This window comes from Schistocerca gregaria, chromosome 5 (genome assembly GCF_023897955.1).
Source record: "Schistocerca gregaria isolate iqSchGreg1 chromosome 5, iqSchGreg1.2, whole genome shotgun sequence".
Classification (NCBI taxonomy): Eukaryota; Metazoa; Arthropoda; class Insecta; order Orthoptera; family Acrididae; genus Schistocerca; species Schistocerca gregaria.
The window spans coordinates 637,176,343-637,194,807 of NC_064924.1; the positions used below are offsets into that span (position 1 = coordinate 637,176,343).

The 18,465-nt window shown below is 39.4% G+C and overlaps 1 protein-coding gene across 11 annotated transcripts in view; it reads right to left on the reverse strand.

The window, feature by feature from the left end:
- LOC126272429 (homer protein homolog 2) overlaps window positions 1-18,465 on the reverse strand; it is an 807,523-nt gene that overhangs the window by 37,434 nt on the left and 751,624 nt on the right. For all 11 annotated transcript variants that reach the window (XM_049975295.1, XM_049975297.1, XM_049975288.1 and 8 more), the window contains one exon: window positions 10,385-10,566. In XM_049975295.1, coding sequence (XP_049831252.1) covers window positions 10,385-10,566 — 182 coding nt within the window. The remainder of the gene's footprint in view (window positions 1-10,384; window positions 10,567-18,465) is intronic.

An 18,465-nucleotide genomic window follows, 5' to 3' on the forward strand; every position in this document is an offset into this window, starting at 1 on the left:
TGTGGTCACCATTAGGAATCAACGCACAATTCCAAGATCAGAAAAGACAGGCACACTGCAGAAACAAGTATAAAAAACTGATAAACCTACAGAAGACAACAATCCAAGGCATTACAAGTTTGTGCTAAGCCAGTCCTGTAAGAAGCATTCAGATAATTACCTTTACAAACTGTTCCTTATACACAATGTTATCTGGTTCTTGGAAAAACTGATTCATTTAAGTGAGAATAATACAGCACATTCTGGAAGTAGTATCTACAATATACTGAAAAGTAACATAAAAGGGAGAGGAATGAAATAAATATTTATCCATAAAGTATGATGTTACCTTGATTCAAACTTATATATTTTAAAAGACTGTGTAGGTGCTAGACAAAAACTGAAATGTGTAATCATAAATCAAAGGAAGCTATTCTATAAATTATTATCAAGATAATTTCTGCTGCTTTCTTTTGTCTGTATCAAGTACTTGGAAAAATGATGACCTGCCAGGCTGAGCATTAGCAATGGTAAGGTTCAAATGTTTTAGGTGGCAGACTTCTGTTCATTCATCTAAAATAAACTTTAGTGTGGGTATTTTATTTTGGCCTATATAGAAGTCTGGAAAGCTTGTAAGGGTGTTGCACGCTACGTTGTGCAGAGAAATAATTATTAAGAAAAAAAATTTGATAGGTTTTGCTGTTTCCAGTTTAAATAGTATTGAAGTAGCCAATCAGGCCACTGTGTGTGCAAATTCAAGTGGCCCACCAGATACAAAGTATCAGTTATTCTCATAGCATAGACAATAGTGCACGAGGCTGCTCAGCCTTTGGCTTGGGTTCTATCATTTACTACTCTCATATGTCCAATTTTTGTATCGTACTCTTGTTCAATTTTAGGAAAGCAAATGATGAACATGTTTGGCAACACCGACTCTGGCAGACCACTTGAATTTGCATATGTAACAGCCTATTGGCTAACTTCAATGCTAATTAACTCCTGCAACACCCTTACAAGCTTTTCATACTGTTTCTGACCATCCCGTATATCATTATTTGCAAATTTCATTTATTACAATATAGTATTGATGGTTAAAGTTGTGAAATGATATCAACATGTGATGAAAACTAATCTCCACCACAGTATAAACTATATTTATTTTGAAAACTCGTACTGAGTACAGTTTACCAAACTGCTGCATCACGCCCAACATATCCAAGTGCTCCCTCATCCAATCTGACAATGAGCTGTTTTTGTGGAATGTCTGTCAGCACAAATTCATCTCTAAAATTTATTTCCACATCTCTCATCAATACAACACATTAATCTGCAATCTGGTATGCCATTATTTAGAGCTGTGACATCTGCTGGAGCATTGCACACATTTGTCACAATGTGAGATTGAGACTTAAACTGTGTAGTTTTGAAATTGCTGCCACCTTTCCTCCCAAACCTTACAGCCATTCCAGCATTTCATAACGAGGAAGGGAACAAAAACAAAGTTGCATATAGACAGATCAGCTGATACATAGTTATCTGCAGAGAGACAGAAAGGTTGGCCAATAGATATGTTCAGGATGTGCTCAGTAAAATAAGGATGCCCATTGCCTATGGCATTATTCGTCATATCACTTGACCCATCCTGCATAGCTCTAATAAAGGGAAATTCATGAAGATTTCCTAAGGCTGACTGCCTCGATAGCTGAGTAGTCAACACGACGGAATGCCACGCAAAGGAGCCCGTGTTCGATTCCCAGCTGGGTTGGGAGATTTTCTCTGCTCAGGGACTGGGTGTCGTCATCATCACCATCACCATCACCATCACCATCACCATCACCATCACCATCACCATCACCATCTCATCCCCACTGATGAGCAAGTAACCGAAGTGGCATCAACAGAAAAGAAGACTTACACCAAACAACCCGTCTACCCGACGGGAGGCCCTAGTCACATGACATTTCATTTCATCAGGGATATTTATTACAGGTGCCCAATACTTGGACAAGCTATAGCAAGATTTAAATTGATATCGAAGACCATCAGTTGCAGCAATAAACCTTAAAATAACTGAGCTCATATCCACAGGAACAAACACAAGACAATCCCAGAAGCCTAGGTTTATAATAAAAGAGAAATATGAAATCCTCTGAGTACTTGTCCAAACTAGTATTCAACAAATGGCAGATTACAACTTGTGAACAATTCTACATTCTACCACAGAACTAACTGAAGCAAACACAACAAGAAATATAACAGTGACAAATGGTAAGAACCGTGTATTATTCAACAGAATGTTTCTGTGCAGGTGTGTGTGTGTGTGTGTGTGGGGGGGGGGGGGGGGGGGGGGGGTACCACATGTGCTGTATTGAGCAGCTAGTTTGGCAGCCCACATCCAATGTAAATATCATAGACCGTGTAGCTACAAACAGGCTGGACCTAATCAATGGCATTAGTATAGATATAGGGACTAGTGATCATGATATCACGACAACTAAGGTAACAAAAGTCAATCAAGAACGTTAGGAGAGAGTTTCTGCAACAAAGAGCAGATAAGCAGTTGTCAGCATCTCACTTAAGACAATGAACTGCAAACATTTAGTTAAAGTACGATGGACATAGAAGAATTCTGGGCAAAGGTTGTAGATCATGCTCTTGACACGTATGTCCTTGTCAAGAGGATTAAGGATGGAAAAGACCCACCATGGTTTAGCAACAAAACTTGAAAACTTGAGGAAGCAAAGGCTGTTGCACTCTTGGTTCAAAAGAGAATGCACAAACAATGACAGGCAGCAAAGATTACTAGAGATTCATGAATCTGTGAAAAAATCTATGCACAAAGCATACAACAGCTACCACCATCATACCTTAGCAAAATATCTTGCCGAGAAACGAAGAAAATTCTGGTCCTATGTAAAACCACTAGGCAGGTCTAAGACTTCCATCCAGTCACTCACTGTCCAGTCTGGCACGGCAGTTGAAGACAGAAAAATGATAGCTGAGATTTTAAAATCCATGTGTTTAAGAAATCATTCATGTATAAGAATTGTATGAACATACCATTGTGTGACCATCACAGAGACTCACATACGGAAGACAGTAATAAGCATCCCTGGCAGAGATAAACAGCTGAAATAGTTGAAAACAAGTAAATTGCCAGGTGTAGGCAGAATTCCAGATCAGTTTTACAAAGAATGCTCTACAGCGGTGACCCCTTACTTAGCTTGCATTTATCAAAAATTTTTCATCCAGCACAAAGTCCCAAGTGAGTGTTAAAACAGTGCAGGTAACCCCTGTGTATGAGGAGGATACAAGAACAGACCCATAAAATTACAGACCAATATCCTTGCCATTAGTGTGCTGCAGAATTCTAGAATATATTCTGAGTTTGAATATAATAGATTTCCTAGAAGCTTAAAAGCTTGTGTCTACGAATAATCACAGTTTTGGAAAGCATCAGTAATGTGAAATTGAGCTTTCTCCTTCTCACATGATAAACTGTAAACTGTAAACTATGGATGAAGGACAATAGGCAGATTCCATATTCCTAGATTTCCAAAATGGATTTGACATGGTACCATGGGTGCAGACTGTTAATGAATGTACGAGCATACTGGATAGGTTCCCAGATAAGCAAGTGGTTCAAAGACTTCTTACGTAATACAAGCCAGTATATTGTCCTCAACAGCCAGTATTCATGAGTGACAAGGATACTGTCAGGAGTGTTCCAGGGAAGCATGATAGGACAGCTATTACTTTCTATATACGTAAATCGTCTGAAGGACAGAGTGGGTAGCAATATGTGATTGTTAGATAATGATGCTGCATTGTATGGGTAGGTGCTGAAGGTGAGTGACTGCAGGTTGACACAAGATAATTCAGGCAAAATTTCTAGTTGGTGTGATGAACGGCAGCTGCCTCTAAATGTAGTAAAATGAAAGTTAATGTGGATGAGTAGGAAAAACAAACTCATAATATTGGGATACAGCATTAGTAGTGTCCTGCTTGACACAGTCATGTCGTTTAAATATCTGGACATAACACTACAAAAAGATATGAAATTGAATGAGCATTTGAGAAAGACGAATGGTCAACTTTGATTTACTGGGAGAATTTTAGCAAACTGTGGTTCATCTGTGAAGGTGACTGCATGTAGGATGTTAGAGCGACCTCTTCTGAAGTACTGCTCCAGTGTTTGGGGTCTGTACCACATCAGATTAAAGGGGTCACCAAAGCAATTCAGAGGCGAGGTGCCAGATTTCTTACAGGTAGGTGTCAGTAATATGCAAGTGTTACACAAAAGCTTCAGGAACTCAAATGGAAATGCCTGGAGGGAAAGAAATGTTCCTTTTCGAGGGACACTATTGAGCAAAATTTAGAGAACCGGCATTTGAAGCTGACTGCAGGATGATCCTACTGCTGCCAACATACATTTCACATAAAGACCACAACGATAAGATAGGAGAAATTGGAGCTCATTCAGAGGCATATAGACAGTCGCTTTTCCCTCGTTCTATTTGTGAGTGGACTGGAAAGGAAGTAAGGAAGTGACTAGTAGTGGCACAGGGTTCCCTGCACCACACACCATACACGGCTTGCAGACTACGTACTTAGATGGAGATGTAGATGTAGATGTGTTGCCTGAAGAAAGGATTCATCTAGTAAGCTAAATATCTTTTCAGTCTTTTTTGTGTGTTTGTTGACACCTTGATATTCAGCAAGTTTTACCTTTGCTCCTAAATTATTTACATTCTGTCAGAACCTTCTCTACATATGTTAATGAGCATATTTTTACTGTAAAAATCTTGCCCAAAGAACTGTGACAAGCTATAGTACGTGCTGTCTCCTTGCCACTATGGCGTGGACAATTATTTAGAGTTGCATATACTAAACACTACTACTGATCGTAGAGTGGAGGACATTGATGCAAATAACTTTGCTGAAAAATAAAGTGGAATTGCCACAATGTCAAATACAGTACCTCTCCAGTATTTCTGATGACACTGACCACAATCCACAGCTAAATAAAATGCACTAAAGTTTTTTCGGATTGATGATACAGCCAGCCAATGGATTATGTCATACCTAACGAAAAGAAGGCAGAAAGTTAAACTTAGTAAATCAATCAATATAGTCTGGGGATGTAATTCTGACGGGGGAGAAATCACGTATGGAGGTCCCCCAAGGCTCAATTTTAGGTCCTCTACTGTTCCTCACATATATAAATGATCTTCTGTCTAATATACAACAGGCAGAATTAAGACACAATGAAATTAAAGATGTTAGCTGCCAGTGGGTTTTGATTTATATTAATGGTTAAAGTTGAAATATTTGTGCCAGACCATGATTCGAACCCAAGTTTCCTGCTTACTAGCCACATGTGCTGATTATTACATCATCCACGTACACTGGTCACCACAACTGCATGGACTACCCAAGTATGCCTCCCAACAGGCCCAAATTAGTCACTTCTACTGACATTCTGCCCCCTCTTATTAGCCTCATTACTTACGGCATCTCACTGATTCCCATAAAAGTTCAAGCTTGGCACGCATTTACACTGAAGGGATCATTGCCTTAATTATATATGGGCTGTGGGGTGTCTGGTTTTTCATACATGTCAAAAAGGACATGATCTTGCAGCGCATGCTCCTATTAAGCAGGAGACTCAGGTTTGAATCCTGGTCCGGCACAAATTTTCAACTTTCCTCATCGAAATAAATCAATGCCTACTGGCAACTAATGTCTTTAATTCCTTTGTCTTTATTCGTAGTGGATGCAGGATCAAAATGGTGTGTCTGAAAGAACAAACTAGAATTACTTCTTTTTACAGATGACACTAGTATTGTAATAAAGTCAAACTGAAACAGCAGAAATAGTAAATACTGTCCTTTAAAGTATCATTGACTGGTTTTCTGGGAATAGTCTCGCCCTCAATTTTAAAAAGATACGAAATATTCAATTCTGCTCGTCTAGAGGAAGTAAACCAATGATAAGTGTAATACACAATGAGGAAATAAAAAAATTGGGTAGACACTTCAAAATTCTTAGGTGTCCATACTGACGAGATTTTAAACAGGAGAAAGCACATGTTGGAACTCCTAAAACAATTTAGTTCAGTCACATTTGCAATTAGAATCACTGCAAATCTTGTGGAGACACAAATCAGTAAACTTACATATTTTGCATGCTTTTATTGAATAATGTCACACGGAATAATGTTCTGGGGTAAACCTATCTTTAAGATAGGATTGCTTAAGATAAGATTGCTCAAAAATGTGTCATAAGAGTATATGTGGTGCATGCCCATGAACATCTTGTAGACATCTGTTCAAGGAGTTGGGCATTCTGACTATTTCTTAACAGAATATTTATTCCCATTATTCCCCTACGAAGTCTGTTATAAGTAGTTCAATATATCTAAAGAGGAACAATGATGTACATAATTACAATACCAGAAGGAAAAATGGCATTCACTACTCCACATTAAAGTTATCTTTAGCACAAATGGGGAGCACAATCCTGCAACTAAAATTTTTGATAACAAACAAAATAAAATCAAGGAAGAGAAAATTTGCTTAGAATCAAACACAGAATCTGATATTTTGTTCAGTGATATTGAGCATAGAATCAGGAATTTGAAAAAACAACCAAGTCCCAGATGTGACTGTGACGGGAAAGAAAGGCATTTGTGCTTTATATTTAATATGTAATAAGGTGTGGAAAACTGGTGAGAGGCATAAACACTGGATTACATCTGTTCTAATTCCTCTTCGCAAGAAAGGGTCAGTTAGAGACTGCTCCAATTATTGAAATATTGCATTAATATCACAGAATAGGAAATTCCTCCTGTAGATAATGAATCAAAATCTGAAGAAATACCTACAGGCTCAGATTTCTGCAGAACAAGCAGATTTTGTGATAGGTACAGGTACTGTATAGAGGCAATCATGAATCTGAGGCAGATGATTGAAAAAATTCATTAAGTTCTGTGTCCCTGCCTTCAGGTGCCTCCTACTTTATAAAAAACGTCTTGCACTGTGTCAAGTGGGAAAGTTAGGCATGTCCTCAGTGAGTTTTGGGTTCCAAAACACCAAGTATCATTAATAAAACTCTTTGTTATTGTTGTTGTGGTCTTCAGTCCCGAGACTGGTTTGATGCAGCTCTCCATGCTACTCTATCCTGTGCAAGCTTCTTCATCTCCCAGTACTTACTGCAACCTACATCCTTCTGAATCTGCTTAGTGTATTCATCTCTTGGTCTCCCTCTACGATTTTTACCCTCCACACTGCCCTCCAGTACTAAATTTGTGATCCCTTGATGCCTCAAAACATGTCCTACCAACCAGTCCCTTCTTTTTGTCAAGTTGTGCCACAAACTCCTCTTCTCCCCAATTCTATTCAATACCTCCTCATTAGTTATGTGATCTACCCATCTAATCTTCAGCATTCTTCTGTAGCACCATATTTTGAAAGCTTCTATTCTCTTCTTGTCCAAACTATTTATCATCCATGTTTCACTTCCATACATGGCTACACTCCATACAAAAACTTTCAGACATTACTTCCTGACACTTAAATCTATACTCAATGTTAACAAATTTCTCTTCTTCAGAAACGATTTCCTTGCCATTGCCAGTCTTCATTTTGTATCCTCTCTGCTTCGACCATCATCAGTTATTTTGCTCCCTAAATAGCAAGACTCCTTTACTACTGTAAGTGTGTCTTTTCCTACTCTAATTCCCTCAGCATCACCCAACTTAATTTGACTACATTACATTATCCTCGTTTTGCTTTTGTTGATGTTCATCTTCTATCCTCCTTTCAAGACACTGTCCATTCCGTTCAACTGCTCTTCCAAGTCCTTTGCTGTCTCTGACAGAATTACAATGTCATCGGTGAACCTCAAAGTTTTTATTTCTTCTCCATGAATTTTAATACCTACTCCGAATTTTTCTTTTGTTTCCTTTACTGCTTGCTCAATATACAGATTGAATAACATCGGGGAGAGGCTACAACCCTGTCTCACTCCCTTCCCAACCACTGCTATCCTTTCGTGTCCCTCGACCCTTTTAACTGCCATCTGCTTTCTGTACAAATTGTAAATAGCCTTTCGCTCCCTGTATTTTATCCCTGCCACCTTCAGAATTTGAAAGAGAGTATTCCAGTTAACATTGTCAAAAGCTTTCTCAAAGTCTACAAATGCTAGAAATGTAGGTTTGCCTTTTCTTAATCTTTCTTCTAAGATAAGTCTTAAGGTTAGTATTGCCTCACGCGTTCCAACAGTTCTACAGAATCCAAACTGATCTTCCCCAAGGTCCGCTCCTGCCAGTTTTTCCATTCGTTTGTAAAGAATTCGTGTTAGTATTTTGCAGCTGTGACTTATTAAACTGATAGTTCGGTATTTTTTCACATCTGTCAACACCTGCTTTCTTTGAGATTGGAATTATTTTATTCTTTAAAACTCTTTATCATGCTCAAATTACAACCATGAATATGGACAGTGAATATGTGTTGTTTTTCAATGTGACAAAGGGTGTAAGACGAAGTTGTAATCCGTCACCTCAACTCTGTAACATCCATGCAAAGTATATCATCCAGAGCATACTGGATGGCTGGGATAGTGGAATTTCAAATAGCAGGGTTCCATCATGAGAGGTGTGATGGGGAAATAGACAAAAAGAGAGACTTTTGATTCACAACCCAGCCCAGGAAGGTGGCTATGGGCAATGATGATGAAGAAGAAGAAGAAGAAGAAGAAGAAGAAGGCCATTCTATCAGTGCCATGCCAACAACAATGATGTCAAAATAGTGATTTGGCAGTGGTTGGATTATCAGACAATAGATTTTCACAAAAATATAATTCAGAATTTCATTATGATAATGCCTTAATAATGGTGGGAATTATGTTTAAAAGGATATTAAGTATTGGCTTTAACGCAATAATATGAGGGTCAGTCAAAAAGTAATGCCTCCCATTTTTTTTCTACTTAAAAAAATTAAGTTAAGTGAAAAATTTGAATTTGACGCCATTCCTCAAACCTTCTTCTGCAATCCACTGCAGTAGTAACTTTCTGTGTTAACAGGTGGCAGCACAGCAGAAGTTTGTAAGATGGCCGACATCGATGTTCGTTTGAGACAGCGTTGTGTGATTGAATTCTTGAATGCAGAAGGTGAAACGCCCATACGCATTCATGAAAGACTGAAGAAGGTGTATGGTGTTGTGACAGTGGTTGTCAGCACTGTTAGACGATGGGTTCGTCGTTGTAAGGAAGCTGAAGGGCAAACACCGTTGACTGACGAAAAGCGGAGCGGCAGGCCGGTGAGTGCAGTGACTCCACACAACATTCAGCAAGTTGATGACATCATTCGTGGTGACCGTCGGGTGCCTGCAGATGAAGTGTGTCGCATTATTTCTCTTAGTAAAGGCAGTGTGATCACGATTATTAAACAATTGGGGTACTCAAAAGTTTGTGCACGGTGGGTTCCAAGAATGTTAACCGATCAGAATAAAGAGGCAAGGAAAACAATAGCCTCCCAACACTTGCAGCGCTTCCGTTTGGAGGGAGATGAGTTTCTGAAAAAAATTGTGACCGGGGACGAAACATGGGTGCATTTTTTTGAACCCGAATCAAAGAGGCAGTCAATGGAGTGGCGTCACACAAGCTCGCCGAGGAAGAAAAAATTCAAAACTGTGCGATCGGAAGGGAAGTTACGGTAACAGTTTTCTGGGATACAGAGGGTGTGATTCTGGATGATTTTTTGGAGCAGGGATGCACAATAAATTCTGTTCAATACGTCACAACCCTCAAAAAACTTAAAGCACGTCTTCAGCGAGTTCGCCCAACAAAATCAATGGCAGATGTTCTTCTTTTGCATGACAATGCAAGACCACACACCAGTCGTCACACCTCTGACGAGATTGTCAAAATTGGATGGGAAGTTTTGCCTCATCCCCCATACAGCCCTGACCTGGCACCATCAGACTTCCATCTGTTCGGGCCACTAAAAGAAGCTCATCGTGGGATTCATTTTGAAGATGAGGAGCCGTCAAAACATCCGTGCGTCAATGGCTTAGGAAGCAGAGCTGTGATTTTTATCGTGCTGGGATACATGCCCTTTTTTCAAAGATGGACCAAAACTGTAGAGATGGGCGGAGATTACATTGAAAAATGACAAAATGATCCTCAATGTTGTGGTTTTCAACCTATGTAATTGCATTTAAATTTCCTGACAATTAAACGTAGAAAAAAAAAATAGGAGGCATTACTTTTTGACTGACCCTCGTACTTTTTTAACTGCACTTGCATTTAATACAAAAACAGTACATACTTGTATTTTCCCCATACTTTTTGTTTGAAATTAAAATCTAAAGCTGTAATTTGCAAACTACCTTCCAGTCTTACCTTTTGCTGCTTCAAGCTCTATGTACTTAGTTTTAATCCTCTGGTTTTCTTCTTTGTAAGAATGCAACTGTCGCTTCCATTCCTCAACATTCGCTGTGCTTTCCTGGAGGGCACTTGTTAATCTTACATTGTTGCTCTTCAGAGTTGCGAGTTCCACCTCCCACTTCTTCGCATTAGCAGAACTGTAAAAAAAAAAAATTGATTCACCTCCCACTTCTTCGCATTAGCAGAACTGTAAAAAAAAAATTGATTAACAGACATTCATTAACGAAAAGCTCTACGTTCTTACAGGTGGAACACATTAACTCTGACAGCACAGTTACTGCAGGTCTTCTGACCTAAAATGATGAGTACCAACAACTGCTAAACATTAACTGGAGTTCAAAACAGAAAGAACTAAAAAGAAATCACGTTGCTGAATTTCTATGATAAAATAAGAGGGAAAATGTGACTGTGTGTGACAACAATTTGAAGTGGTGCATTTTATGGTTCCACATGTGCTTACTTTCCCCTCCTGTTTTTTCTTATCCGAAAATTTCATCCTAGAAACTGTGTTAGTGACTACCAAGAAATGGGCTTATTTTTCATGAAATTACAAGAATTCTGGAGGGAATCTTTAACATTCAGGTCATCATGACAGAATTCTATATTCTTTTATGCCGGAAGCAAAGATGCAATGCTCAATAAGTTTCTAATGGCAGATTTTGTGCTGAATATTACATCTCCTCCATATTTTCTGAAATTTTCAAATCTAGAGCAGAAGGGTCAAAACTATCAACATATTGAATTCCTAAACCACCAAAAACTGATACAACAAAATTAGGGATTGGACTTTTAAAACAGACAATTAGTTGCTGTTGTGTGTAACTAATACTGATGCCACTGCTGTTTGACAATACCTAATTTACTATTTCTTTTTAATTTCTTTCTCTTTCACTACATAAAATTTTTATCTTGTACACTTCTTACCTCCCAACAAAGGGAGTGCTCCATCTATTCTAAGCTTCTAATCGCTTCCCAGTGACCGGCAAGTAGATTACAACAATTTGCAGTTATTGTCAGTGGCAACCACTGCTGGATTAAGTCCTTCTCTAGATATTTCCTTGCACTGTAGTCTTGTTCTTGCACTCCGGCAAGTTTTCTAATGTTGTCCAACCACCGTTTCTTAAAATGTCATCTTAAGTATTTTTCTATTTCTTCAAATCCACCAAATAACTTACTTGGTTCATTGACCACCCACCTCCATTTCATTATCACTACTGTCATTAATGCCTTCCATTTCAGGCTGCTCCCTAACCTATTTATTTGTTTTCCTGCCTCATATAGGCTGTATCCAGGAGGTCAGTGGTCGGCATACGTGGCTTCTATGTGAAGGATCCAGGTTCGAATCACAGTATTTCCAGACTGTTTTTCTTTGTAGGAGGACTAGACTGGAGTGCATTCAGCCTCATGAGACCAACTGAGGAGGTACTTTAATGAGAATTATAGGCTCCAATGTCAAAAAAAGCTGACAGTGGTCAGGAAAGCAGTGTGCTGACCCCATGCCCCTCCATACTGCTACCCATGACGCCACTGACAGAGGATGAAACGGCAGTCTGTCAGTCTTGATTGGCCCCTTCAGGGCCAGAATGTGGATTCTTGTTTGCTTTGTCTCTCTTAGCATTTCTTAACTGACATCTGTCTCCATGTTTGCTGAGCAGCCCTCATTTTACGAATGTTTTTCACAATGAATATCCATGTTTCATAATGAAAAGTGACAACAGAAATCAAGTGTAAACTATCCTTTCAGACACATCATGAACTTGATTCCAATTCTTCTGTATGTTTCTTTTGATGTCCATCCAACTGACTCCAACAGCCCTGGATATAAAAACACACCAAATAGCTCTCCTATTTCACTGTTAATTTGTACCACTTTGTTTTTACTGTGTCCATTGTAACTTATTTCAATGTTACCATAACTGATATTTAGAACCAATTTCAAACTTTTTTTTTATTCTTCCCTTTGGTGTTGAAGTTTAACACACACACACACACACACACACACACACACACACACACACACACACACAAATTGGCAAATTAGTTTCTGGGGGAATTCACCATCTCAATCAGTATCATAATAACTGGTTGCTTAAAATTACTTATTTTCACATCTGAGCACAAAAAAGGGCATCCTAGATGCTTTGGAGCAATGTATTTGCTGGCTACAGCCACGTGGCTTAGCCTCTTGCAACCAATACAACACGAGTTAATTCTGTGCTACCGTTTGCATCTTTGTTACAGCTTCATCTTCAACAAAGTTACACACAGTTTAACTGAAAGCGAACAGACCAGGAAGGAGGGTCAGAATAATTAAACTGTTTCACCCGAGCTCCAGGGTGAAAGTTTGAATTATTTTTGCTAAACACCAGAAATTTGCAAAGTGTCAGGCTTCCCCTTCCATCGATCTCATAGCTTCGTTTAATGGTGGATGTGGTTCATAACATGCAGCACTCTGTCTGTGATGGCATGCTCCTATTATCTGTGAGCGACCGAATTTAGTAACTGCCTATCATCACATGTAGAGATAGGATCCTGCACTTAGTTGCATCGGCACTTCTTACAGTGCCTCACATCATGCCGAACATTTGTGAAATTTTCACTTGTAGATGTATGATTTCTTCAGTAATTACGTCCTCCTGCTCCCTGTGGACCCTGTTGTTGTTTTCTTGAGTTTTCTTAAACTTCAGGAGTTCTCCCACTTCTGCTGCATTGGAAATTGATGCAAAGGTCATCCTGTTGGGTCCTATTTCTGAAATGTTTTCCACTTCCTTGAATTTGCACTGTATTTAATTAATTTTCTATTCTACTTGTTGGATCTCCTTTATCTGTTCCAACATTTCAGTAACTGTTTGTTTGTGGGTCTCTAATGTAGATGAGACATCCTTATTAATTTCTGTCTGTCTTGTCTAGTAAGCCTCTATAATTTTCTGGTGTTTCTTTATGTCTTTATTATTCTGATCTACTTGTTTCTGTATTGTCTCAGTAAATGCCTCCAATTTCACCTCCGTCCCCTAAGCAAGTTCCTCCTGTGACTTTTCGTGTTTCCTTTCTTGTTCCTTCAGTAATCTCTTATTGTCCTCACCCTCAGACACGATTTTCTGTGGTGCGCTCCTTACATCCTCGCCTCCAAATGCTCCTCCTGCTACTGATGAAAGTGCCACTGGTGGCTGAGACAACTGCATTTTGATGTCCTGTGTGTTTTCTACACTACCGCCTACCTCATCACTCATTGTGGCTGCCTGATCCTAATTTTCACCCATAGGGAATCTTCCACTCTAATACTATCTTTCCCTTGAAATGGCTCCACAGTTATTGAACCAATGCTGTCATGGATTCCATTTTGCCTGACTTGCCTGACTGTCTCATCAAGCTTCTAGTCCTCATTTACTAAAAGATCCAATGCACCTGCCTATTCCTATGATGTGCAGTGTGCGGAAACACTCATGCCTTTTTTACCTGACAATGCAGAAAGAATATGAGAAAAAGATGTGGACAGCACACACAAGCTGCTTGGGAAAAAATTTACCAAGTTACAAAAAGTACTGCACTGTAAGTTAACACAAAATATGCCCCCAAAAATTTGAACATATTCATTAATGTGTTGTATAGTCTTGTTTGTAACTCAATTGAGTATTTGATTCATACATTTATTTATATGAGTCTGAGAAAAAACTGTGATTGATTGTGGGTCAAAAGAAAACAAGTTACTCATCCTGATGGAAAGAGGAAGGTAGGGATGTAAATTTTTGCCAGAATCCAAGTGTGCTGTAAACATTACCTCCTGCTTATTAGGTGACCTATGGGTATGCAGATTGGTGAGATGCTAAATCTGTCACCCCAGATCATATAGAATGTCTGCCTACGTAGCATAGTGGTAGTGTTACCTCCTACCATGCAGGGGGCCTGGGCTCGATTCCTGGCAGAGGACTGGGAGTTGTGTGTCCATTATCATTGACTCGCAAGTTGCCGATGTGGCGTCACCTAAAAAAGACTTGCAATACGGTGGCCAAATTCCCCCGAATGGGGCCTCCCGGCCAACTATGCCATACGATCATTTCATTTTTTTAATATACAGGGTGATTCAAAAAGAATACCACAACTTTAGGAATTTAAAACTCTGCAACGACAAAAGGCAGAGCTAAGCACTATCTGTCGGCGAATTAAGGGGGCTATAAAGTTTCATTTAGTTGTACATTTGTTCGCTTGAGGCGCTGTTGACTAGGCGTCAGCGTCAGTTGATGCTAAGATGGCGACCGCTCAACAGAAAGCTTTTTGTGTTATTGAGTACGGCAAAAGTGAATCGACGACAGTTGTTCAGCGTGCATTTCGAATGAAGTATGGTGTTAAACCTCCTGATAGGTGGTGTATTAAACGTTGATATAAACAGTTTACAGAGAATGGGTGTTTGTGCAAAGGGAAAAGTTCTGGAAGGCCGAGAACGAGTGATGAAAATGTAGCACACATCCAGCAAGCATTTGCTCGCAGCCCAGGAAAATCGACTCGCAGAGCTAGCAGAGAGCTGCAAATTCCACAATCAACTGTATGGATAGTCCTACGAAAAAGGTTAGTTATGAAACCTTATCGTCAAATTGGTTCAAGCACTGTCTGCAGCTGATAAGATTAGAAGAATCGATTTCTGTGATTTTATCTTTGCTCAAATGGAAACAGATGAATCTTTCATTTCAAAAATTGTGTTTAGTGATGAAGCAAATTTCCACACTAACGGGAAAGACAACCGTCACAATGTCTGTATATGGGGCACTGAGAATCTGCGGGAAACAACTCAGTATGAATGTGACTCGCCTAAGGTGAATGTTTTCTGTGCCATTTCAGCCAATAAAGTTTTTGGTCCCTTTTTCTTCGAAGGTGCTACTGTAACTGGATTACAGTATCTGGAGATGTTAGAGAATTGGCTGTTCCCTCAGCTCGAACAAGAAGCACAACAATTCATATTTCAGCAGGATGGAATGCCACCACATTGGTACTTATCTGTCCATAACTACCTGAACGTTAACTACCCGAGGCGATGGATCGGCCACCAGGCAGCCCGTGACAGAGCACTTCATCACTGGCCTCCAAGAAGCCCTGATCTTACCCCCTGCGATTTTTTCTTATGGGGGTATGTTAAGGATATGGTGTTTTGGCCACCTCTCCCAGCCACCATTGATGATTTGAAACTAGAAATAACAGCAGCTATCCAAACTGTTACGCCTGATATGCTACAGAGAGTGTGGAACGAGTTGGAGTATTGGGCTGATATTGCTCGAGTGTCTGGAGGGGGCCATATTGAACATCTCTGAACTTGTTTTTGAGTGAAAAAAAACCTTTTTAAATACTCTTTGTAATGATGTATAACAGAAGGTTATATTAAGTTTCTTTCATTAAATACACATTTTTAAAGTTGTGGTATTCTTTTTGAATCACCCTGTAGAATGACAGCTCACACCAATGAAGTTAATGGGCTACTTGAAAAATTAACTGCTGTGCACATCAGTAAACGCTATTTGATAAGTTCGTGAACTTGTCAGGGGCCTCACCTATTGCTTGTGGATGGAGGACCTGGGTATTTCATTTCAATAATTTACTTTAATGGTTGCTGAATGATGGAGTCTGATATGGTAAAAAGTATTTATTCAAGCAGTTTGTAAAAATTACTCATGACAAATAAGCATTGAGGTTATAATACACTTTGAGAATGAATTTACATGATTAAAATAAAACAACGATAAGAAAATGAATGGTTGTTACTGCCACCACCAATGTGATTTGTTTTGGCTTAGGGCACAAAAAACAACTGGGGTCATATGCGCCCAAGTCAAAACTATAGAACACGAACACAGAGAAGAGTTAAACGACTTTAGGTGAGACCCAATGGACAGAATATGAGATAGCTAAAAACAGGCATGCTAAAAAGCACACACGATGCAGAAATGGAGGTCCAAAACTAAAAATTGAATGGCCTTTGCCATACTGCTTCAGCCGACAAAAAGTAAAACACAGTTGACAGCCTGTGCATAACCCACCAATGTGATGCTGGACAATTACAGAGACATATAAATGACATAAATTATGCTTTCAGTCATGGTTGCAAAAACTTCAAAATTACACAAAAATATGAATTTGAATAGAGCATACAAATCAACGAATAAAGGAAGAATCAGAAAGAAACATCACCTGGTGTGTGATCCCCAATGAGTTAGCTTGATAAAGAAACAAACACTAGTGGTTATGAGAAAAATCTCCTTTGAAGCAAGAATTCGATTGCACAAAAACTTACATATCAGTGTGTCAAGTGTGTATCATGTTAGAAGATTAAAAAATATATAAACCAGGAATGAACTCCTCTTCCCTCAATATATCATGGTTCCCAAAGTTGGTAGTGTGCGTTGAAAATGTGATCTTACCATGATTGCCACTGAGGTTGTTGCCGACAAGTCAGAGTGCACTGAACTTCAGCTGCTGTTAACTGTTGATAGGCTGAGTCAATATTATGAGATTATGAATCGCAGATCTCATCATCTTCATGATTACTCGCAGTGCATGTGTCCAAGTTCAAACAAAAGCTTCGAAGACTTGGCAGGGAGCCAAAATCAAGAAAAACGTGTACAAACACACAGTCCAGAGTAGCCACACCTAGTAGAATTTTGAAGCGGAATACCCATACAAATCCCAACATGACTATGAACACGTCTCTCCATGTTTGGTAGCCTTCCTTCAGACCTCAGAAAAGCATCCTGCACAAACATTTCTAGCCAATCCTAGAAATGCTCTCCCAACCAGAGATCTCTAAGTCCACTCCGTAACTTCCACCATAAAGTTGAAATGTAGCCACCAATGAGATAAGTGTAGATGGACATGGGAAGGCAAGTGTCACCCCATTCCTACGTCCAGACATGTTTGTCGGACATTCAGGAAATTTTGTTGGCTTTGCACACTGTTCCCATGGGAACAGCAAAGTTTGGAAATTTGCAGACATATGAGTGGCTTTATATTTTGCTTGAGGAAATTAGTCTGGAGACTACACACAGCAATAGCAAGTGGGCAACTGAGGATGCCACCCAAAGTTTACTAACAAGGTAGAGTTCTCACTCCTTCCACCAGCGGTTTCCCATTCAGCTATTGAGGACACTAGTTTTCTGTTCTGCCACTCATTGTCAGCGGAAGCTTAGTGAGGAGGGTCATCCATGCAAAGGCTTATCCAACTGACCATGTGACCCACTGGTGTGAGAGCCTGAACTCTAAATGCCCAGCAGCTCTTCCAGAATAAGCGAAAGTGTGTCCTGTTTACACCCGAGTGAAAAGGAGATCACCTGGTCAAGACCCAATGCACTTAACTGGGGAAAAAAAACACAGACACCACCCTACTACAAGAATGAAATGTTAAAAGGATGGGTTACCAACAATACGACAGGCTACCACTAGCCACTCATATAAACAGCACACAATACAGGCACAAAGTCAACAAATGAAACTCAATCAGAAAGCGAATAAAGCAAGAGCTTCTCAAATGCACATTTAGTATGCAAATAGAATAAAATGTGAAGATAAAAGCCTGAAACAGGCCAATACCTCACTTGGTGACATAAAATGCCATTTTCACAACTGAACACAGAAAAACGACATCTTTGATGCTTTGGACTGATGTATTTGCTGATACAGCTTCTAGAATGTCTATAAAGAGCTCTAGATTCAGAACTCCAATCAGCACACAGGTAAGTTAACCAAGGCCAAAAGAGGTATTTATTCTGCAGAAAGGTGCAGTGAGAAAATCATCCGAAGATGATAAATGAACTTCATCCAGAAGTCTCTTCACCAACCTTGACACTATTGTGCATTTGCATTTACTCCTTAATATTACGTTTGCTTAATAATGAGAGTGACTTTAGGATAGACCACAATTTCTATGTAAACTGTGTGTCCCTGACTAGGTGCCCAAGTCTACAACAGGTTGCAGCACACATCAAGCAGGAAGCACACATCAAGCAGGTAACTGAATATCCAAAAAGATTCAAAACTAAAGTAACAAAGTACATTTT